This window comes from Marmota marmota, unplaced genomic scaffold, assembly GCF_001458135.2.
Source record: "Marmota marmota marmota unplaced genomic scaffold, marMar, whole genome shotgun sequence".
In the NCBI taxonomy this organism is placed as follows: Eukaryota; Metazoa; Chordata; class Mammalia; order Rodentia; family Sciuridae; genus Marmota; species Marmota marmota.
In genome coordinates this window covers 1,459,051-1,483,981 of record NW_025999872.1, presented here as the reverse complement: position 1 = coordinate 1,483,981, position 24,931 = coordinate 1,459,051, and the positions used below count along the sequence as shown (strand labels likewise).

Below are 24,931 nucleotides of genomic sequence, written 5' to 3'. Positions count from 1 at the left end.
CAGTTTCCAAATGGTTATTTTATCAGATTGTTTAAACATTAAATTTATCCTCATTTGCAATCCAAAATAGTTACCTGAAGTCTGCTGTTGTGTATGTTTGTATGTGTGTGCGCGCATGTGTGTTTACTTTTATTGGTTATTTGTCTTCTAAACTCTTTGGCACAATTCTCTGGGGGCGTTCAGACTGCCACGATACAAGTCAGGAGAGAGCTTTTCTTTTGTGCTGCCAATTTCAAGCATTTAAATTTTGGTTTGGGTTGTGGCTTTTTTGTCTTTTAAGTCTGCATTCTTTATTTGTAACAATTTGTATTTTTATTTTTCTATATCCTCTAACTTCAGAGTTTTATTTTTCTCCCCCCTCCCCCCCCACTTCTACATTCACAGTTGAACCATATTATTAGGAAAGGCGCCTTGATGAAAAGATCAGGATAGGAGCTCTGACTCTGTTTTCCCTAAAATAATTAAAAAAAAAAAAAAAAAAAAAAAACCAACAAAACAAAACCTAAAGAGCGTCTTTCCTTTTTTTTTTTCCTCTTTGTTTTTTTACATGTCTTGTGCTGCATCAGTAGACAGAACTTCGGTTAGTTTTATGAAATGCAACATCTAACCCCTTGTTTTCTGGGAAAAAGAAACTGCAATGACTTGAAGTTGAGAATGTGGATACCGCCTCACTCACACACACTCATTCTCAGACTGTAAAAATCCCTCACCCTCCTTCCAGCCTGCACGTGTAAAATACCGTGTGGCAAAGGTACAGCGAAGGTGGGCTTGAGACCCAGGCTCCATCTTTCTCCTCAGTAGCAAAGGCCAGGCTGCCTTTTACAACAAAGCACCACAGCTGAACCCAGTCCCTCTTCCTCTCCCAAACCAGTCATTCCACTCGGCACTGCCAAAAGACAGAAAAGCTAGTTCTAGCCTCCCCTGGGAAGAGACAGCTTTTTTGTAAGCAAGTAAATCCGTCGTTTCTCTCTTTTCCAAGATGGCTGATGTTATGGTTTTCTACGAAGTCAGTGCTTACTTAGCTCACTAACAGCGCTGCTGTTGGCGGCTGCGGCTGCTGCTGTGGCAGGATTTTCAATGTGGTGTGTTTTCAAGCCTCACTCACTCATCCTCTCATTCCCAAACATTCAGCATCCGTGCACACTCCTCACTTCCGGGTTTTTCAAAAGATTGGAGATTTCCAGTGGGGGTCTCAGGTTATCATCCCAATGGTAACAGATCTAAAAAACAGATGGAAGGAAAAGATCAATCCTAGGATCACATATGCTCAATAAAACCTAAATACCTCCAATTCCTACAACCAAGTGCTCATAGGCTGAATGGATTTGTCAACTTCAAGAATGAATAATTTTCCTTCTCTTCCTATGTGCCACCTACCTGTTCTCATGAGCATATCCATCAGGGGTAGATGGGAAAATAAAATTAAAAACTAAAAATAGCCCTCCCCCCCTTTTTTACTAAGACTTACTAAGTTGCAGAAAGCAAACAAACAAACCTATGTTCCAAAGCAAGGGTCTCAAAGGATATCTTCTATGGAGTTTGGCAATGTCTTAAAATACTTGTCTAGCAGACACAAGGCCCTGGGTCTGATCCGCAGCATTGGGGGCGAGAGGGAATGGGGAAGGGTGTAGAAAAGAGAATTATGGGAGAATGCCTCTATCAATAGTTTTACTAGGGTCCAAATGTTTTGGGAATTTTTTGTTGTAAAAGTTCTGTTCTAACCAGGTGTTGTGGCATATGCCTATAATCCCAGAGACTCAGGAGTCTGAGACAGGAGGAAGGCACATTTAAGGCTAACCTCAGCAAATTATTGAGGTTTTTAGTGAGAACCTGTCTCAAAAACAAAAAGGGACTATGGATGAAGCTCAGTGGTGAAGTGTCTCTGGATTAAATTTCCAGAGCCCCCAAAACAAAACCACAAAAAAGTTCTGTTGGCAGGCAGGGCAGTGCATGCCTGTAATTCCAGTGACTCACAAGGTTACGGTAGAAAGATGGCAAGTTCAAAGCCAGCCTCAGCAACTTAGTGAGACCCTGTCTCAAACTAAAAAATAAAAAGGGCAGGGAATATAACTCAGTGATAAAATGCCCCTGGGTCCTATTCTCCAGCACCATAATCAATCAAATATCTGGCTCAAGAGAAATGAGACTGCCTGACTTTTCCCCTAGTACAAGAATGAGGAACAAAGGTCTCGCCCGGAAGCACCTATAAGGGAAAGAGTACCAATAAGATACCAGCACCTGCCACAATAGCCTAAATGTACCTCCTCCTAAGAAACTTGAAGAAAGAAAAGTGGTGACCCAATCTTACCAAGCTTGGTTCTTCAGTTTTCTCAGTTCTTTTGTGGCCCATGTAGCAAGGGTTTTTGCTTTGTTAGTCTTCGATCTCCGTCCTTCAGTTAACAGTTCATGGATCATTGGCCTAGCTTCTACTAATTTCAGTACATCTTTCCCAAATGCTGTACATAAGTCCCTGCGTAGAATAAACCCACTTGTGAATGAACTCCAGGAACCATGTTTTGAACCTGTCAAAACACTGCTGAGTTAAATATGTAGTTCTTAGCATTCATCTACTTTTTAAAGCTAGAAGAGCTTTTAGATATAAATTAGGATAATTTGTCCAAGATTAAACAGCTAAATTCACTGTAAAAACCAGAACTAGAATCCAGATCTTTGGGCTTAAGACCAATGCTCTCTTAACAATGCATCAGAAACCCTCAAAGGATGTTAAACAAAGGTATTACCAATACCAGAGTTTAGCGGGAAGAAATTACAGAGCTCTAGAGGGTCTGAAATGGATTATCACTTATGAATACCCAAGAGAGACACTATGAGCTTACTATCTCCTTGATGGTAGAGTATTGGTTCTGGGTTCAATCCCCAACATCACAACAAACTAACTCCTGAATCTCCTCTGAGAAGTGGATTATTACCATCTATTAGTCTCTCAAGATTCATTCCTACACGTTTCTCATTTTGCGTGAGAATACTTAGCTACTGGAAGCAGGTATAACTCACCCTATCAGTCCAGCAGCACAGGCTACTACTCCATCTGTATGATCCTCATCCCCAGCAATGTGGTCAATGAAAGACAGAATAAATTCTACTCTGGGTTGTACCAGCATCACATCCGCTATAAAAGAAAAGAGAAGGTCTGATGAAGTTGCCCTGAATTTGGCAGGACCACACCTTTTCCAAAGTTTCCAGCTATTCTATCTATATCAGGTTTGAGCTGGATAACCAGCTGCAGAGTAGTACCAAATTATTCTTCCTAAATGAGGATGTCATTTTTCAAATCAACAGATGAAACAAATAATAATAATCAGATACAATGTACAAGGAACAAATGGAACTTTTTCTTCTGAACCTTGAATGTCAAAACAGGCAAAGTACAAATATCTCCCCCAATAGTAATATGGGGGTAGTCATGTATCAACCATTCATGGTTGGTCAGAAAGCAACCAGCAGAGATAGCTCATCTGGCTGTGCAATCTGGTGAGTGGACTTAAGGAGCTGGGTTGTATACTCAACGGTGTACGTTCTCCTGATCTCCCTTTAATCCCTGGACGATTCCAGTATAGGCTTCCAAGCAGCCTTCTCTTAGTTCATTCAGATAATCCACCATGTCGTAGTCGGACTGGAAGAGACAAAGAATAAAACTTCCATCACAACAATTATACATATTTTTTGTGGTACTGGAGACTGAACCTAGAGATATTCTACCACTAAACTATATCCCTATCCTTTTTTATTTTGAGACAGGGTCTTATTAAGTTGCCCAAGCTGGCCTTGAATTTCAGTCTTCCTGCCTCACCTCTCCAGTCACTGGGATTACGGATGTGTGCCACCACATCCAACCACTGATCACCTTTATGGTATGTTTGTAAATAGTCCTCTCCTCCATTTAGAGCTGGACTTAACGATTAACGGGACAGCTTCAAGCTTACCTTGTCCACTTGGGCTTGGGAGGCCTGCTGAAGAGTATTCAATACAACCTCTAGGTATTTTTTAAATTCTCCACCAATAGCAAGGGCAATATCACCAAACACAGACAGAATCTGCGGCTTCACAGACCTGTGGACGTTCTCATTCTGATTAAAAAAAAAAAAAAAAAGTCAATTAACATAAAAATTTGATCCAGAGACTCAAGAAGAATCTTTGGACATACACAAAAGTTAAAAAAAAATTCTTTATCCAGCAATAATCATTTAACAATATCGTTTAGATGTCAATGGATCCTTATTTAGTGCTGAGAATCAAACCCAGTGCCTCACATATGCTAGGCAAGCGCTCTACCACTGTGCCACAACCCCAGCCCACAAGAAACTGTTTTTCCTTTATACTTTATTGTTCTTTTTTTCTACAAGTAGAGTACACATTCCTTTAATTAACTTTGTAGATTCTAAAATCATCTGAAAGAAAATAATTCCCTTCTCCCATAAGCTCACAGTGCTATGGGAACTTACAGCTTCCTATCATGGTCTTAATGCTTAAATTTCTTGCCAACTTAGATTTTATTCAGAGTGGTTGTTCATATGTGTAGACACTCACCCCCAAGTTCTCCAGCAGCAGCTGCATTACCTCATCACAGAAAGGTAAGATGTTGGATTGCAGGGCACGGCACAAATCTCCCACTAGGCCCACAGCTGCCAAACAAACCTGAAAAGAATCAAGGAAATAATCTCCCAAAAAGAAAAGGTGGCCTATATGGGTAAGGCAGGACCTAGAATCAAAGACCACCTCCCCCAACAACAGCTGAGATTAGTTAATGGCAAGAAGTAATTAGAAGTATTAGAGATACCATTAATAAAAAAAAAAAAAAAAAGAAAGAAAGAAAGAAAGGACATTATTCACTGGAGCTGCTGGTGGTGGTAGAAACAGGTGGTTAAAAAATAAGCAGCTTGGGACCGGGGATATAGCTCAGTTGGCAGAGTGCTTGCCTCACATGCACAAGGCCCTGGGTTCAATTCTCAGAACAAACAAACAAACAAAACCACAAGAAGCTTTGCTCTCTCTCTCTCTCTCTTTTTTTTTTTTTGTGGTGCTGGGAATTGAACCTAGGGCCTTGTGCATACAAGACAAGCACTCTACCAACTGAGCTATATCCCCAGCCCTCCCCCTCTATTTTATTATTTTTTAGTTGTAGTTGGTCACAATACCTTTATTTTATTAATTTTTATGTGGTGCTGAAAATCTAACCCAGGGCCTCACACGTGCTAGGTGAGCACTCTACCAATGAGCCACAACCCCAGCCCCTAGGTTTGCTTTTTAAGGTACTTATGGGGTAACTTTATAAGCTGCCCTTGTATTCATACTGTACAGCCACAGTCATTCATTGTATAGTCCCTTATTGGGTAGATCCAATATCCTTTTTTTTTTTTAGTACTAGGGATTGCACTCAGGGGCAATCAACCACTGAGCCACATCCCCAAACTTATTTTGTGTTTTATGTAGAGACAGGGTCTCACTGAGTTGCTTAGCATCTCGCTTTTGCTGAGGCTGGCTTTGAACTCAAGATCCTCCTGCCTCGGGCTCCTCCTGAGCCTTTGGGATTACAGACATGTGCCACCATGCCCAGCCCAATATCCCGTTTTAAATAGACTATTTCTAGTTCAAACAATACAAAAAGGAAAACTACTTAGATCATAGGAACCTGATCTTTTCTGTACTTCAATGGCTAACAGGTATGAGAATATGATTACATTTTGAGGGCTGGGGATACAGTTCAATGGTACACAGTATCTGCCTTGCATGTGTGAAGACCTGGGTTTAATTCCCAGTACAACAAAAGCCATAATAAATGAATGAATGAATGAATAAATAGACAGATAGATAAATAGATAAATAAATAAATATTAGGGTTGGGGCTGAGTGGTGGAGCACTTGATCAGCCTCTGTGGGGCACTGGGTTCGATCCTTAGCACTGCATACAAAAATAAATAAGGCAGTGCCATGCTGTCCATTTACAACTAAAAAAAAATAATAATTTTTGAAAATTTGAAAAGCTTATCCTACCTGGTACTCAGCATAATTCTTCAATCCAATACCCAGGAAGGGTTTAAAGGCCTCCATGTACTTGAGGAATTCACCACCCAACACTGAAACAAGATAGATATTAGCAAATGATAGCAACACAGGATATCAGGTGAGCAAAATAACCATCCTAGCTCTTCTAAAATTGTATGCAATCCTCAACAAGTTGGTGGAATGTGTTAGTTACTGTTTCCATCTCACATAAGCCAAGTTCATAACTAATAGGAGGGCTTAATTCTTATGTCCCAGAGACAGTACCAACTTTAATACAGAATGGGATTTTACTTTTGCTAAAACATGAAGTGGCAGGATCTTAAGGAACTTCAAGGTAAATTATGAATTGACTGAGCCAGTAATACTGCTTCTTTCCCCACCTCCCCTCATCTGATTATATGTCCTCTCTAGAGGTCAGCTTCAAACCAGGGTTCCTAGGCAATCCCATCAAGGGCTTAACAAGCCAGAGCCAGGAAAAGCAGCACAGAGCTTCAGATTCAAAACACCACTTCAGGAGCCAAAATTAACTTCCTTGCCCTTCTCAGGTAGTCACATGTTGCCAGACCAGCTGGACACAGGCTCTTTATGCCAGCAGTAGGACTGGTCCTCAGGAGAGTGGTCCTCAAGAAATGGCCTCAGTAATATACTTATAGGTCTAGGTCTACCCTGAAGAAGTATGCCAGATTTCTTAAGTGCTCTTTTATGTGCTTTTAATGGCCCTTCAAAGAATTTTAAGTCAGATATGGCTTGCCCAGAGCAATTTTGCAGTCAGACATGTAACAATCAGAAAAATCAATTAATTCCTAAAACTCACTCAATGTTTCATTATATCCCACACCTGAGTCCAAAGCATTAAAACTGGAACCAGGAGGTATCACATGACAGTAATGAAACTATAAACTTTTACTTCCTCTACCCTTGATAGGAGTCAATAAAGCAAGTGGACTTTCAAGGCAAGAAGTAATCTAATTAGATAGGTAATAGTTTCCTCTGAAAAAGGTTACCAATCTTGACTCCCTGTTGCAAGCTGGCTCCCCATTGACTTCAAGAAGATTGCCAAGGCAATTATATAATTTATACTTAGGTTCAATCTATGAACTGAGTCACTCAGTCCACAGTAAAAGAACTATGTCTTTTTTTTTTTTAAGCAAAATTTCAGAGATATTAAAACTTCTGCTTTCTGAAGTCATTCCCCAACTGATTAGTGCTCACTTACCTTCCACCAGTGTGCTAACTGCCATCAGGGCATCCTCCTGGACTCCCCCAGAGCCAGCTGTGCTTTGGAACATCCTTAACAGGGAGGCCATGACCACATCAGATATCTGCAAAGCATCTTGATGTTGCACTTTCCGGAGAACATTCTGTGTACAAATGAGAATTCAGGACCTATTAATAATTCCAAACCTTTCTATCAGAACATTATATCTTTTCTTTTTTAAATCAGTTAAGACCCCCTCTCAAGTTTTAGAAAGGCCAATTTTTTTTTCTTTGCTCAAGAACTTTGACACTGCAGAGGCTGGGGATGTGGCTCAAGCAGTAGCGCGCTCGCCTGGCATGCGTGTGGCCCGGGTTCGATCCTCAGCACCACATACAAACAAAGATGTTGTGTCTGCTGAAAACTAAAAAAATAAATAAACAAATTTAAAAAAAGATTACAGATCAGGGCTGAGAATATAGCTGTCAGTAGAGTGCTTATTAAAAAAAAAAAAAAAAAGAACTTTGACACTGCAAAGCATCTGCAATGCTACATTCATTTTAATAACTCTTCTGTTTTTCAGTTCACAAAAAACATGACAGACCCTCCATGGGGCAAAAGTAAACTCTGTGCTTCATTTACGCTGGCACGACAAACCCCTATCAGTAGTCTCCCTATTCTAGTCTTACTGGAATGACAGTTAAAATAAAAAGGGGTGGGGATATGGTTAGTGGTTAATCACCCCTGGGGTGAACCCCAGTACCAATAATCAATTAATTAATTTAAAAAATCATGTTGCTTTAGAAGTTCCTACTTACAAAACAAAAAGCAATGCTTCCTGTATTCCAACAGACTTGTAAGTGATCAAAAGTACACAGTCCTGATAAACATTTTCCAATTTCATACATTACACAGCAATCAAATCTGTCTCCTTATTCTTTTGTTTGCTTCAACTCATGTCACTGAATCTTTCCTGTATTTTGTCTGATGAGAAATGAAAATCTCTCAACAGTCATCTATTAAAAAGTTAAAGTCTGGGACAAAAAAGGAGTTCACAGGTAAGATGACCTAATTAATGTAATTAATACTAAAATTCAATACTACAAATAAGTTCCAGGGCTTTTTTAAAAGAAAGGAATAGCTTCCCAGCTACTGCAGTGAGATGAGAGCAACATTTTATTTTAGCTTTCAGCCTCTCCTTAAAAAAGATTCTACTGTGAATACAAGGCACTATATATGGTGTAACAATGATAAAACTTTTAATAGCAAGTGTATCAAAAGATGATGGTAGAAACGCCATACTTTTTTTTGTTGTTGTTCCGGGGACCAAACCCAGGGCTTCACACATACTTGGCAAGTACTCAACCACTGAATTAAAACCCCAACCCACTTTTTTTTTTTTTTTTTTACCAGGGATTCAANACATCAAACATTCTCTCTCTTTTTTTTTTTGGTACCAGGGATTCAATCCAGGGGCACTTAACCACTGAATCACACCTCTAACCCCTTAAAATTACTTTTTAATTTTGAGACAAGGTCTTGCTAAGTTGCTGAGGCTGTCTTCAAACTTGCGATCCTCCTGCTACAGGCTTCCTGAAACACTGGATTACAGGTATGGGCTATAGCACCTCATCCTACCCCCTTTTCTAAAAAAGAAGAACCACAGCTGGAAACTGAATCTGACTGAGCTAGTCTTGTTGGAAACCAAGATCAAAAGCTGCCAACACAAATTAGCTATTCAGCTGGAAGGGACCAATACATACTGAGGTGTTTCCTTCTCAAAAGACAAACTGGATCTTTCTTGACAGAAAGGAAAGGAAGGTAGGAAATCACTCTTCCGAAGAGTCATATACCAAACTGAGAAAAGCACTGTCTACACCATTTCAGAGCTGTGAGAGTCTAAGAACTCATGAGACAGACTTTCTTCCCTGAAGCTATTAAGAAGTGGTAAGGGGTTGGAAATGGAAATGTGGCTCAGTGGTAGAGTGCTTGACTCTCATGAGTGAGGCCTGGGTTTCTTTCTTTTTTTAAAAAAAAATTTTTAAGAAAGAGAGAGAATTTTAATATTTATTTTTTTTAGTTTTCGGCGGACACAACATCTTTGTTTGTATGTGGTGCTGAGGATCGAACCCAGGCCGCACGCATGCCAGACGAGCGCGCTACCGCTTGAGCCACATCCCCAGCCCGAGGCCTGCGTTTCATTAAGGTGAGGAGGTTGAAGCACGAAGATCACAAGCTAAAGGACAGCCTCAGCAATTTAGCAAGACCATAAGATCCTGTCTCAAAAATGAAAAGGGTGGGGGGGATACACTTTTTATATAATTATAATGAACTAATTAAAATAGTAATAGAAGGAAAATTAGCAAAGTTCTCAAGCAGATCAGGGGAAGGGAGGAAAGAGACTGACCAAATTGTTATATGGCATTAGCCAGGCGTGGTGGCACACGCCTATAATCCCAGAGGCTCAGGAAGCTGAGGCAGGAGGATCATGAAAAAGCCAGCCTCAGCAAAAGCAAGGCGCTAAGCAACTTGGTGAGACCCTGTCTCTAAATAAAATACAAAATAGGGCTGGGGTTGTGGCTCAGTGGTTGAGTGCCCCCCTGCCGCCCAGTTCAATCCCCGGTACCAAAAAAATCAACCAACCAAACAAAAAACCAAAACCCCAAAAACAAATATGGTATAATGAATTCCACTATTATTTGTAACTATAGTGTATGAATTAAAAAAAAATAATAAAAAAAAAAAGGTGATAAAGCACCATCATACCTGAAGAGTTGCACAGAGTAAAGACTGAAGGTCATTAAACTGGATTCTATCAGACGTGCTCTGGATATGTGACTATAAGGAAAAGAAGAAATCGTGTTCTAAGTGAAAACCTTCCATCATTAAATAACACATAAAATAAATTTACATATTTTATTTAATCATCTTTATTTGCTGTTTTATATATATTTTATTTACAGGAAAAAACAATTTTACTGTAGAAAACTAAGTAAAAACAAGAAATATAATACAAATGCAAGTAAACTGTGACAAGCAATGAAAATGTTAAGTTCCATTTTGGATGGGGGCACTGGTGCTGGGGACTAAACTAAGGGCCTTCCTCAAGACTGCAATATTGGTTTTTTTGGTTGTTGTCGTCTAAGCCTTGTATCTTTCTTAAACCTTATATACTTGACTTGAACAACAAAAAGAAATAACAGCAGCTATATTTGTCAAAAGTACTATCCCCTTCACCCCATAGCTGAGGGTACTCCAGTCTTACCTCCATCTGAAGCACCTGCTGTAGTCGTTCCATGATGACCAAAGTAGTTTTTTGAACAGCAGGGTAACAATCCTTGGCACTGTTTTTTACAATTTCCATTAGAGATTCATATGCAGAACTCCTCAGGTTGTTCTGGTGTCCATCAGGTCTGTAAGGAACATATGGCAAAAATCTTAAAGCCTCAACTGTGGAGAAAGGACAGAGAAGTTTTGGAATGTCTCTCCAAAAATAGAAAACCAGAAACTGGTACAACTGTAGACCTTATCTTATCTGAGTTTGGCAATATAATACCTAGAAATCAGAACTTAAAAAGAATCCATGTGGATAATTAAAGAGGTTGCCTGAATAGATGAGGAGATACACCAATTTTTTTTCATACAATCTTAACAGGGAAGTAAGGATTAAACATGGAAGGTTTATGCCCAGTCCCTACCTAATCATTTACTTTGCTCATGGCTTTAGGTATAACACACAAAACACAAGTTTGGGGTCCCCAAATTTTTTTTTTTGGGTAACAAGAGATTGAACCCAGGGGCACTTAAGTCACATCCCCAGCTCTTTTCAATTTATTTTTATTCAGAGACAGGGTCTTGCTAAGTTGCTGAAGCTGGTTTAGGACCCGAGATTCTCATCCCCTGATCACCCAAGTCATTGCAAATACCCAACTCCAAACTTAAGCTCATTTATATATAAACTGTATAAATACTAATGCTAAATTTTATCCGATATCATAAAATTGACAGTTACTGAGTTGGTATAAATCTTCTGATTTACAGTGTCACCATTTCTCCTATACCATTACCAAATACTCCACCATCAACTGTCAATACTGCAAAACGATGAGGCTTCAGGCTGAGGTTGTGGCTTAGTGGTAGCACGCTTGCCTAGATGCATGAGGCACTGGGTTCAATTCTCAGTACCACATACAAATAAATAAAGTCCTTCAACAACTAAAAAATATTAAAAACAAAAAGCAAAAAAATGATGGGGCTTCTTAACAATCCTAAGTAGCATAGTTTACGTTTGTCATTCCCTTTTATTTAAATAAATAATGCAATCTACAATAGGATTCTTGTAACTCCCCTAGGGCAGGTAAAATCCTGTCCGATCCCTCTACATTACTATCCTCCAGAGGACAACAGGAGCTGCATGAATAAAACAAATAACAACAAAACACTTCTTTTCTTTTTTTTTTAAAGACACAGTCATGCTATGTTGCCAGGCTGTCCCCCAACTGCTGGGCTCAAGCTATCCTCCTGTCTCAGCCTCCTAAGTACCTGGGGCTACAGAAGGGTGCCACCATGTGCAGTGATATCAGCCACTTCTATGGATCATTGGTTACCTGTCTGTGGTTTCCAGGAGTTTCTGAACTATGAGCTCAAATGAAGAAGACAGGCAATAAGTGGCTGGTTCTTCTTGATCATCAGCTACATCTGCAGCTTCATAAGCAGCTTCAGCCAGACTGGAAAATGCCTAAAAAGCAGACAGATTAAATATTAGTACTGAGGGAAGTGTCTCCTAGGATTACCTCATGTTTCCTTAAGATACCATGAGCAGTGTTCTCCAACTGACTTACGAACATATCAATGCTAATAAAACTCAAAAAAGACTTTTTCTGTCAAGGTCATCACAATACATTCTACATTTTATAGGTATCTTTAAAACTAAACATTTACTTACTTATATTGTCTACTTGCCCTATCTCATAAATACGTCCAGCTCTTTTTTTTTTTTGGGTACTGGGGACTGAACTCAGGGGCCCTCGACCACTGAGCCACATCCCCAGCTCTATTTTGGATTTTATTTAGGAATAGGGTCTCAATGAGTTGCTTAGCACCTTGCCATTGCTGAGGCTGGCTTTGAACTCACGATCCTCCTGTGCGCCACTGAGATTATAGGCATGAGCTGCTGCACCTGGCTACATCCAACTTGTTTAAGCAGCAGAGTATTTTCACCTACCAATACTGTTATTTTTCCATTCACAGAAAGGCTTTTAGCCCCACTCCTTCCTTATTTCATCTTCCTCCTCTATACCCCAAAGGCCCCCAATAAATGACATGCACTCTATACTGACTCAGCACTGAGACCACCCACTTTCGGTCCTTTTTGTCCCTTTCTTGGCAATGGTGGCCAACAACTGTCTACCTTAATTGAAATTTATTGTCTGGGAGCAACTCAAGGAAGAAAAGCAAGACCAGAGACAGGAGGATAGTGAGTTCAAAGCCAGCCCCAGTAATTTAGTGAGGCATTAAGCAATTTAGTGAGACCCCGTCTCTAAACAAAATACAAAATAGGACTAGGGATGTGGTTCAGTGGTTAAGTGCCTAAGTTCAATTCCCCGTACCTGCCCCCCCAAAAAAGAAAAAAAGCAAGTACAGAGTGCCTCTCCAGTCATGATTGCCATGACTGCTCTAAGTGCTTTGAGATCTAGTCACCATGATTCAACAGTTCCCACTGGCTCCTGCTATAGACAACTCTCCCACGTTTTAATTGAAGAAATTAGAAAGGAGACGGTATTCAGAGAAAGCCTTCCAAATGAGGTAGATCCACTTTTCTCTCACACCTCCTATTTTCTTTTTTTAATATTTATTTTTTGTTTGGACACAATATCTTTATTTATTTATTTTTAATATTTATTTTTTAGTTTTCGGCGGACACAACATCTCTGTATGTGGTGCTGAGGATCGAACCTGGGCCGCACGCATGCGAGGCGAACACGCTACCGCTTGAGCCACATCCCCAGCCCATCTTTATTTATTTTTATGTGGTGCTGAGGATCGAACCCAGGGCCTCGCATGTGGTAGGTGAGTATTCTACCGCTGAGCCACAACCCCAGCCCTACATACCTCCTATTTCCTTGACATTGGCTCAGGCAAGCTCACCAGGAAGAAAATCCCTTACCCAGCATACATTTGAAGCCACTCTGGGTTCAGCACTGAGGCCCTCAATCAGACACTGCAGCAAGGGAGCCAAGTAGACATCATTGATGGCAGCTTCAGGAAGCAATTCACAAATTCTGCCCACAGTCCATGCAGTTGTGTCTCGAACAACTACACTGGGGTCTTTCATTAATTCTATTAGGGTGGGCATAGCCTGAAAATACAGTAAAACAAAACAAATTCACACTGACAACTACTCAAAAGGAAATACTGATGGGTGGATTTAAACTCAAAATATCATCAAGATGCTTTTGTACTCCTGAAACATTTATCAAATAAAAACAGTAGAGTGAAATGTGACAAAATTCTTTCTCTACCAAATTCCAATGTGGAGTTCTAATAAGAGTTTGGTATGCATGTTTCTAAGCACTTTATGCTGACTAATTTAGGATACAGGTATGATGGCAACTAGTATATCTCAAAAGACTTTGAGTTTTGCAAGCTCTAAAGTCAATTATATGAACTGATGATTTATATCAGCAAAACAAACACATTTCCATAGATTATTATTACAAAAGTGTCAATTTTGTCTAAAGGAGGGAATAAACAGTCATTAAAAATTATAGGGCAAGGCTAGGGTTGTGTTGTGGCTCAGTGGTACACTGCTTGCCTAGCATGTGTGAAGCACTAGGCTTGATCATCAGCACCACATAAATATAAAGTAAATAAATAGTCATGTCCATCTACAACTAAAAACATCTTTATATACACATATATATGTATGGCAGCTGGGAACAGTGGCAGAAAGATTGCTTTAGTCCAGCAATTTGGGGATAGCTTGGGCAACATAGTGAGTCACTACCTTAAAAAAAAAAAACACAGGTGTGGTGGCACATGCCTATAATGCCAGTGTCTTGGGAGGCTGAGATAGGAAGATCACAAATTCAAAGCCAGCCTCAGCAACTTAGTGACAACCTGATCCAAAAGTAAATAAATAAATAATTGGGAAATGTTTATGCTATGATGTTGAAAAATCATACCCTAAACATAGTTATAAGACTGTAAGAGCCCTTTCTTATTATACACAAGTACAATGAAAAAAGCTGTACAGATCAATATTTAGTTAAGAGTAATCCCTAGAAAATGGGACTTTCTTTTTGGTTTTCTCTGCATTCAAAAGTTTCTGGATTTATGACATTTAATTTAACTTAATTTTTATTTTTTCTGGCAGTGCTGGGGACTAAACCCAAGGTATCACACATGCCAGGCAAAACATTCAACCACTGAGCCACATTCCCGGCTCAATTTACATAATTCTGAAAAGTTAAAAACAAATATTTTACTTTAGTTGTTGGTAGACCTTTATTTATTTATATGTGGTGCTGAGAATCAAACCCAGTGCCTCACACACGCCAGGCAAGTGCACTACCACTGAGCCCCAGCCCCATCCTAATACTTTTTTTTTTAATATTTATTTTTTAGTTGTAGTTGGACACAATACCTTTATTTTATTCATTTACTTCTTTTTTTTTTTTTTTTTCAGAGTAGAAATTAGAAGTTTATTAAAGGACAGCAGAAAAGACTTCTCCCGGAGGAAGAAGGGGACCCAAGAGGTGGAATCCCTCATTTACTTCTTATGTGGTGCTCATGATCTAACCCAGGGCCCCACATGTGCTGGGTGAGCAATCTACTGCTGAAACACAACCCCAGCCCCCGATACGTTATATTCTTAATGACAGCAAATAACTAAAAACAAAAGCACACTCAAAACAAAAAGTTGAAACAAACAATAAATATTCCACTACTATTTACAAAACTCCCTCAGCTTTACCTGTATAACCAGTGGTTTGAGCTGATTGGGCTCTGGTCCTTCCAAGATACACCCAAAAGCCATCACTGCTGCATCCCGGTATCGCCAATCTGGGTTTTTGATGTGTTCTTTGATGAAGGGGAGGACATGTGGCACAATGTCATCTTCACAGCAGGTGGAAAGAAGCATGAGACACACCCCTGCTGCTTTGCAGGGGTTCCAGTCATCATCATCATCATTTTCATCCTGGTGAAAGATGTGGCACTAGTTGAGTTTGTGTTCAAAGAATTACTTTTATTCAAAAGGTTTTCTGATGACTCCCAAATACCTTTAGAACTTAAGCTTCTTGAAATAAAATATTAAGCCCTGATTTTTAAGTCTCTTCCAGAAATACTCACCACAGCATAGCCTTTATAACAATTGAGAATGACCAAGTGTTAACAACAGGTTAAGTCACAAACATGTAGAGAATATATATAATGACTTTAGTTATCGTTTATTTCCATACAAAAACCAAAGGCCAAATGTTTTCTCTGATAAGTGAATGCTGATCCATAATGGGGGTGGGGAGGGAATGTGGGAAAAATGGAGAAACTTTGGATAGGGCAAAGGGGAGGGAGGGGAAGGAGGGAACCATGGGAAAGTAAAAATGGTGGAACGAAATAGACATCATTACCCTAGGTACATGTATGAAGACACGAATGGTGTGACTCTAGTTTGTGTACAACCAGAGAAATGAAAAATTGTGCTCCATTTTTGTACTATGAATTGAAATCGAAGTGTTGTCATGTATAACAAATTAGGACAAACAAATAAATAAAAAACAAAAAAGCACCTGTCCCAAACATCATACCAAGAAAAACTGATGCATAAAGTCAAAACAGAATGGCAGCCGGGTGCAGTGGCACATGCATGTAATCCCAGCGGCTCAGGAGGCTGAGATAGGAGGATCGCGAGTTCAAAGCCAGCCTCAGCATCCTCCAGGCGCTAAGCAACTCAGTGAGACCCTGTCTCTAAATAAAATACAAAATAGGACTAGGGATGTGGCTCAGGGGCTGAGTGCCCCTGAGTTCAATCCCTAATACCCAAAACAAAAAGCAGAATGGCAAGGAAGACACACTTTTTACAAAAAACTTGTATTAGTAAAGTTTCTTTTTATGGGTCAGAATATAACTCTTAAACTAACCTAATTAGCATTTTAAATATATATATATATATATATAGAGCACGGATTTATGAAGATACCCTAGGTATTAGAATGGCTTAAACCTAGTTCATCTCTCCTCCCAACTTTTGTTTTTGATGCCAACCATTGAGCCTGTGCCATGCACCCACTAGGCAAGTGTTCTACCAGAGTAACACTCCCAGCCCCCAACCTTTACTGCAAATTTTACAGAACACACCTCTTCTAGTACTGTGGATAATGCTGTACTCAGTAATATCAAAACAGTGTGTGCTCTCTTCCCAATTAAGACACATGAGATATTCAGACCCGTTTTCTTATAAACAGCTCAAAGCCTAGGAGATCTTACAGATCCAGCTCAGTTCAGCTCAGTTATTCCTGAGTCATCTATAACAGAATATCAAATAGTTGATGGGCTGCCAAGCTGCTCCATGGAAACTGTTCCACAGCAAACCAACCCACCTTAAATAAGGTTTCACAATTTACCTTGTTAGATTTGGAAGGAGGCTCACCTGTTTAGTTAGCGTCTGTGTGAGGATGGGAACCAGGTATTGTAGTGCTCCCTTGGCATAAAACTTACTGGTGTGCTCAGGAGGCCGTCCTTGTTCTGCTGCCTGAGGAGAAATGTATAGCAGATTCTAAGACAAAAGCGAACAAGCTGCAATACTAAAGGGATACAATGAGAGCCGTCCCAAGATCAGTGACAAATATATGGGGCCAACAGTAATATTTTCTGTGATCTTTGGAAGTGCTCACTTTTTCATCTACTTGACATGATATTCTTTTGATTATACATAAAATCTATCTTAAAGGACCAAGGCAACTTTAAAAATTACATTCTTTTTCACAAACTCAACTCATTTTAATAACCTTACATCTAGTGTTCTTTGGATTAAAAGATACATGAAGTTTACATAGGATGACAAAAATAAGGCTGTTGTTTTAGAAGAACAAGATGACAAACAAGGTTGGAAGTAAAGCTTAAATTTGAAGATTCTAAGGGCACAACTACTCTTTTCCTTGTACCTCTATCTGATTCCTTCACCAGTTAGTAAACTATCAAATACACATCCTGTGCATGCATTAGGACTTCCAAAAAGGAAATAATTTAGCATCAGGTGTCACTAAAGATAGACTCTAAAGGGTCAAGGTTGTGTATGGGTAAAACTGACTTCCTACTGCCCCCTTGTGTTCATAGTACTAATACCATTATGTACAACAAATCATGTCAGATATCTACAAAAACATAAGTTGCCTCATTATAGATCTGTTTCCTTTGTGAGGAGGTTTGGCTGGGGGGGAGACATCCAGAACATCTACAAATGGAAATACCTTTCAAGCCCAGTCAGAATAGCACTTTCCCTATGGTGATGTTCTCCCAGGCTCACCTCTGAAGCTTCAATGGCCAAATCCATTTCCTCATCACAGACATTGGACCAGAATTCTATCCCTTGTAGGGCCACCTCATCAATGTCACTTTTCATTGCTTCAATTGTGATCTTAAGAGAAAAAACATGACACCGCAGACCTCAAGTAAGTATTGACTCAAGTTAGACCCTCCTCTTTAACCAGATTCAAGTTTCAAAAACATAATTTATGAAAGCTAGGTCTGAAATAGAGAAACAAGAAATATACTCCTTTTACCAAGACAATAATAGTACAAGTTTTTTTGGCACACCACTGAGCTGCTTATATTTACTCACACATTCAAGGAATTTTCTTGATTTCACAATATTAAGTAAAAAATTACAAAATTACAAAACAGCAACTAAGAATAATGACTCCCTGCAATCAGCTAGAAGCTCATATCACCTAAAAATTGAAATACTTGAGACTGGGCATGGTGGTACACCCCTGCAATCCCAGCAACTTAGGATCTGAGGAAGAAGGATCACAAGTTCAAGGGCAGCCTCAGCAACTTAGTGACACCCTGTCTCAAAATTAAAAAGGGCTGGGGATGGATGTGACTCAGTGGTTAAGCATCCTTGTGTTCAATTTCCAGTACATATACATACACATACACACAAAGAAAAAAGAAATACTTACTGCAAAAAGAGCAGGGCCCATATACGTCTCCATGTACTGATAATACAAGGACATTATCTTCACCAGATTCTGCAAAGCTGCCACTCGTACCTTTTAAGAAGAGTAAATTAAATAATTTACTAAAAATAACACAATCTGCAATGGTAGACTCTAATGGGTCAAGGTTGTGTATGGGTAATGTCAAAAATCTCCCCCTAAATCAATCTCTACCCCCAATTCTCATTATCCCTTCCCATTTCCTTTTTTTTTTCCTTCAAAGGTGCCCAAGGGACATATGACAGCCCTAAAATCACTAATTCTATTCAGAACGAAAATGCCACTTTTAAAAATAGACTTTAAAGGGAAAGTTTAGGTTACACCAATAGCAAAACTATTCCAGTGGCTACAGTTGAAACAATCACTTGAATAACATGGCAATAAAATAGCAAAGCTGATCAAAACCCATTCTTCTGGGCAAATGCCTATAATCCCAACAACCTGGGAGACTGAGGCAGAAGATCATAAGTTTGAGGCCAGCCTCAGATACTTGTGAGATCCTGTTTAAAATGGAAAAAATAAAAAAGAGGTGGAGCTATAACTCAATGGTAGTGTCCCTGGGTTCAATCCTAGTACAGAGAGGAGGGGGAAAAAAAAAGGACCCACCATTTCTCTCTCCTTTACAACTTCCATTACGCTCTTTCCAAGTAGTACTATTCTCTCCTCCAATACGTTGGAAAAAATTCTTTATAATATTACTCAAACCTTGTTTTAGTCCATTGACTCCCTATATTTCAAACTAAGTTAGAGTTGACATTTCCAAGGAAGTACATAAGAAAGCCCTATTTTTTCATATGACCACACACTTACCCGTGTATCTGGACACTGTGTGGCTTCACAGACCACCTGCATAATAAAGTGCCTTTCGGACTGCAGAAAGAACAAAGAAAAAGAAAATTATGAAAATATGAACCATACTTATTGATTCCTGAATTCTCAATATAAGGAAAAACCTGCTGCTCCTTGAGGGCCCCATACAACCCTGGTATAATCCACCAACTATTCCTTGAGGCAACAATGGCACTATGGAGGCTACACAGTTTGCCTCCAGTGTCTGGTATACAACCTACCTTATAAGGTTTTAATCCTTTTTAATCTCTAAGATGACCTTCACTATTAAGAATTTAGGCAGAAAATAACAAAGTCACGTGGTTTAAATAAAGTTGATCATTTCAAGAAAAAACCAAAACCTACATGTAGAAAAATTAATGTCCTTGTATTTAAAATTTAAGAGAACTCAAAACATCTGTACTATTTCAGGGGCCAAATTTGTTTTCTGGAGGGTAGCAAATCCTCATCAAATGTGAGGAGTAAAGGGAGAACAAAATATGAACTTCATTTGCTACTCTCCTAACTCTTCTGAAGTCTATAAGGAAAAAAAACATGCTTTCTAATCAATTAGAACTGCAGTTTGCTCTGGCTTCTCAGACCTCTCCAATAAAGGCAAACGCCCAGCTAAATTGTCAACAAATACAAAAGTCTTCAGACTAGATTACCCAGTAATTGCACTTTTGGATATACATTCAAAAGAATTAGAATCAGAAAGGTATATACCCATATTTACAACTGCATCATTCACAACAGACAAAAAGATGGAAGCAATCCAAATGGATAATTCAATAAACATAGTATATGTACATAAATAAATAACATTGAATCTTTTTTTTCAATGTACACACACACACATTTAGTTGTAGATGGACACAATATCTTTTATTTTTGTGTTTTAAGTGGTGCTGAGGCTCAAACCCAGTGCCTCACACATGTGAGACAAGTGTTCTACCACCGAGCTACAACCCCAGCCCAATATTCAGTCTGACATTTTTTCAAGATGCAAAAGCTCTGAAGATTGGTTCCATTTTCACATGAATATACTATTGAAATAGTAAATTTTAAGGGAAAAGGAAAGTACTAGGGAAAGAGATTGATCAAATTATGTGTATGTATAAATATGACATAATGAATCCCACTACTATGTGTAATTATAATGCACCAATAAAACATGGCAAATTTTGTTGTATGCAAATTTTACATTATATATAAACAAGTAAATGACAGGAAGATTTTCAGGCAAAACATTTATATTGTTCTTAAAGAGCACCTTCCTAAAGTGAACAGCCCCACTGCTATAATTTTTTAAAATTCCAAAATATTCCCACTAAGTAATGCTGTTTTCTTTTACAAGTAACCTCTGAACCTATACCAAAGTTTTAAAAAGAAAACCTACTTCAGCTAGGTGTGTAGTTCACAAGTAGAGCACTTGCCCAGCTGCTTAAGATCCTGGGTTCCACCCCAGGGAAAGAAAAAGAAAACTTACCTCTTTGTCAAAGTTTGCTTTGGTGAACTCCAATGAGTTCAGGAGTGCATTAGTAGCAGCTAGCTTCACATTATTACTAGGCTCCTCTTTCCTCATCCCCTGGATTATGGCAGTCAGAATCTCATTGGATTTATCCTGTAGCTGCTCTGGGTCCTGAAAAAAGCAAAGAAATGCAATGAACATAATAACAAACTCATGACTAATCAGCAGTCCTTTTAACTGTAAAATCCACGAGTTAATTATCATTACTTTGTGATATTTTCCAAGCATTTCCATTTTGGGACACTATTGCAAAGTAACCATAAAATAACCAAGAGAACTAGTAGTCCAAAATTTGAACAGAAACAAATTAATCTCATCAATTTTGTCTCTGATTTCTTAGCATAATGTCTATGGGCATAAGTTAACATTAGCTTCTTCTCCTTTTGTATAATGTTATTTCACCTGTACCAAATAATTTCAGAATAGCTGAGGGCCAAAGATCAATACCTTAGTATAATACAACTAGGTGTATCTAACTCCAAGTCAAGTGCTGAGAGTTTGCTACATGAAGTCTACATAAAACAGTTACCAAGAGTAGTAACCTCATGTTAGCACATTGGCACACGCCTGTAATCCCAATAGCTTGGGAAGCTGAGGCAAGAAAATCAAAAGCTCAAAACCAGCCTCAGCAACTTGGCTAGGCCCTGAGCAACTTAGTAAGACCCTGTCTCAAAAATAAAAAATACTGGCTGGGCGTGATGGCACATGCCTGTGAAATCCCAGCAGCTCAGGAGGCTGAGGCAGGAGAACTGCGAATTCAAAGCCAGCCTCAGCATCATCCAGGCGCCAAGCAACTCAGTGAGACCCTGTCTCTAAATAAAATACAAAACAGGACTGGGGATGTGGCTCAGTGCCCCTGAGTTCAATCCCTGGTACCAATTTAAAGGGCTAGGGATGTGATTCAGTGGCTAAGGACCCTTGGACTCAATCCCTGGTACAAAATAAAAAAGAGTGGTAACCTCCAGGGGCAATAATAATCGTAGGAGGGCTGCGGCTGCAACTGAAGTACTGTGCTGCGACCCCAACTGGCAAATCTTTCTGCAATTTAGTAAATGGAAAAGCACTCAGGAATTCATGGGACATTGAGGATCTCAATTCAGGGATGCTCCAGATAAGAATAACCTCAGGGTGTAGGTCAGTGGTACAGTACTTGCCTAGCATGCTCAAGTGTTTAGATTTAATCCCCAGCTCTGCAAAAAGAAAAAAAAGGGAAAAAACCCAGTTTCTCCAAACATATGGATTTCAATTTTAAGTTTATTATTACTTTTGTTTGTTTTATAATGCTAGAAATAGAACCCAGAGCATTGCTCATGCTAGGCAAATGTGCCACCATGGAGTTACATCCCTGGTCATGTTTTGAATTTGTGAATTTCAAGTTTCTTTACTCAGTGCATGATTAGAACTATGAGGATAGATCTAAATTAACAAACAGTTCTACTTCAAAACATTGCAGCAGCATGGTTTTCTTTATGATTTGATAGGCTAATCCTAACATCATGCAAGTCCACAGCTAGAGAGAATCAGAGATAGAAATATTAAATACACCAGGCAAGCACTTACTATATCTTGGCAAATGTACCCAATAGCTTCCAATGTTGACTCTTTCATGTGCTCTGTGCTGTTGGGGTTTGTGACATTGGCCACCAGCTGAGGAATGAGTTCTGGCCATTGGTTTACTGGGATCTCTGCACAAGCAATACCAGCTACACACTGTGAGGCAGAGCTAGGCCGATAAGTTTCTGTGCCCAAAGTCTGTAAAACCTGGAAAACAGGGGACAAAATTTGTCAGTTTGTAATAACTTCAGCATATTTGCCTACCACCACACCCCTTATATCATTGTCTCTTAAGTTCTGCCAACAAAACAAAGCCCAAACCATGCGAGCCTCAATACCAACACCTTTAAAAATCAACATTCCCCAGAGCCTAAAAGCAAAACCAACCATCCCCTGCTGTGAATTACAACCACACACCTCAATCAACACAGCAGAAAACAATCAACACAGCAGAAAACTAGTGGTTAGGAGAGATAGTGTTAAAAGTTAAGTGGGAACCAGGTATGGTGACCTATGCCTGTAACTTCAGCTAGTACATGGAGGCTGAGGCAGGAGGATGGCAAGTTTGAGAGCAGCCTGGGCAACTTAATGAAACCTTGTCAAGGAAATTAAAGGGAGCGGGGGAAGAGCAAGGGATAAAATTCATTTTCCTAGGGATGAGGATATATCTTGGTAGCAGAATGATTACCTAACACATGCAAGGCCCTGGGTTTGATCCTCAAGACAGAAATGACACAAATCTTCCATGCTCCTTGATGGTGATATAAGGGAAGAATGCTCACAGCCTTGTTGTGGAAAGAAACGTGAGGCTTTAGAACAACATCTATGGGGCATCCAGGTGGGTCTGATTCACAGTAGGACACTGTCTAAAACCTGCCTCAAGGAAAAGATCCTACTTATAGGTGACATGTGAAATAAACCTCCTTCCTTCTAGTTACCAACAGCCCAGCACTCTGAGTGATTTAAAGAGAAAGGCCTTGGTTAAGCAATATCACTGAATATGGAAACAAAAGTTCCTGATGCTACAAAAACCTAAAAATGAATTCTTATTTTTAAAAGGATTCATTCTGTTTGCCCAAGAATGGTTCTCTCTACTACCAACAGATTCCAAGAACTAGACAGATATGCCAATTAAAACAAGATTCACTTGTCATTAAATATATCTCATTGGAAGTGTTAATCACTCAAACATTTATGTAATGGGTGAAGTCACAGGTTAGGCTAAAGGATGAAGCCACAATTGACCCAGTGTTAATCATTACCACGATCAGCTAAATTCAGTCAATGAAGGCACTAAGAATCCCCAGTCCACTCAAAGTCAAACAGTTAACTGTTCCTGGCATGAACACAGGACAAAGAATAGCTACCAGATATTCAGGCCAGCTCTGCTGACTGGGTCAGGTCACTTAGTACTCTGCTTTGTAATTATCAGCTAATAATGAACTCCCCACCTTTCACTTTTACACACTATATCACCATCCCTGACTGCCCTCACCCCCAACAGTTTTACCCAGTAATAAACTAATTTTAACAAAATTTTGTTCTCTAGGCACAGCAGAATGGACAAAAACTATGTTAAAAACACAATGTAGCGAGGGGAAAAAATGAACTGAATTGTCCCAGGGGCTAAATGGGTATTTTTAAAGGACTAAAGTCCATAGTACTTTATTTATTTATTTATTTTTGGTGGGGTAGATTGACTGACAAAAATTGTATATATTAATGCAATACCACCTGAAGCTTCAATATACAGATATACTATAGAAAGTTCCAATCAGGGTAAACATAACATTCCTTAAACCTTCGTCATTTGTGGTAAAAAACATTCAAAATCCTTTCTTGTAACTTTTTTGAAATATACCATTATCTATAGAAAATTTACTGTGTAACAGCACCCCAGAACTATTTCCCTGATCTAGCAATAATTTTGTACTCACTAAGCAATCCTTTTCTTTCCTTGCTTCCCCATGCCAGGGTATCTTTATACTATGCTGAATCCCATTCACCTATCTCTTCTTCTTCTTTTTTTTTTTTTTTTTAATATTTATTTATTTATTTATTTTTAGTTCTCGGCGGACACAACATCTTTGTTGGTATGTGGTGCTGAGGATCGAACCCGGGCCGCACGCATGCCAGGCGAGCGCGCTACCGCTTGAGCCACATCCCCAGCCCCTCTTCTTCTTTTTTCAAAAATATTTTTTAGTTGTAGATGAACATGATATCTTTATTTGATTTATTTTTATGTGGTGCTGAAGATTGAACCCAGTGCCTCACATGTGCAAGGCAAGCGTTCTACCACTAAGCCATAATCCCAGACCCTTTTATCTCTTCTTTAAAATTGCTTTTAGAAGACCCTTAGTTAATACTACTTGAAGTAACTTAGAGGCTAGAGATGTCCAATTTCTGAGTACAAAAACCTTTTTTCCCCTTTAAACTAGGAGTGATGCTATAGCAAATGAGACCAGCCTAGACAACACAGAAACCCCATCTCTTCCCACTTTAAAAAGACCACCAACACTAAGAGTAATAATTAGATATACTATGAAAAAGGACAAGTTAATGGCTTCTTTTTTTTTTGGG

At 39.2% G+C, this 24,931-nt stretch overlaps 1 protein-coding gene across 1 annotated transcript in view; it reads right to left on the bottom strand.

The window, feature by feature from the left end:
• Kpnb1 (karyopherin subunit beta 1) overlaps positions 1 to 24,931 on the bottom strand; it is a 26,494-nt gene continuing 1,563 nt past the window's right edge. The window contains exons 2-20 of the mRNA XM_015506651.2: positions 22,358 to 22,558; positions 20,756 to 20,908; positions 19,249 to 19,308; positions 18,403 to 18,492; positions 17,745 to 17,855; positions 16,869 to 16,970; positions 15,195 to 15,419; positions 13,386 to 13,577; positions 11,827 to 11,957; positions 10,485 to 10,632; positions 9,986 to 10,057; positions 7,241 to 7,385; positions 6,013 to 6,095; positions 4,549 to 4,656; positions 3,945 to 4,088; positions 3,529 to 3,634; positions 3,016 to 3,130; positions 2,309 to 2,470; positions 1 to 1,220 (exon numbers count right to left, since the gene is read on the bottom strand). Coding sequence (XP_015362137.1) covers position 1,220; positions 2,309 to 2,470; positions 3,016 to 3,130; positions 3,529 to 3,634; positions 3,945 to 4,088; positions 4,549 to 4,656; positions 6,013 to 6,095; positions 7,241 to 7,385; positions 9,986 to 10,057; positions 10,485 to 10,632; positions 11,827 to 11,957; positions 13,386 to 13,577; positions 15,195 to 15,419; positions 16,869 to 16,970; positions 17,745 to 17,855; positions 18,403 to 18,492; positions 19,249 to 19,308; positions 20,756 to 20,908; positions 22,358 to 22,405 — 2,196 coding nt within the window. The 5' untranslated portion in view covers positions 22,406 to 22,558 and the 3' untranslated portion in view covers positions 1 to 1,219. The remainder of the gene's footprint in view (positions 1,221 to 2,308; positions 2,471 to 3,015; positions 3,131 to 3,528; positions 3,635 to 3,944; positions 4,089 to 4,548; positions 4,657 to 6,012; positions 6,096 to 7,240; positions 7,386 to 9,985; positions 10,058 to 10,484; positions 10,633 to 11,826; positions 11,958 to 13,385; positions 13,578 to 15,194; positions 15,420 to 16,868; positions 16,971 to 17,744; positions 17,856 to 18,402; positions 18,493 to 19,248; positions 19,309 to 20,755; positions 20,909 to 22,357; positions 22,559 to 24,931) is intronic.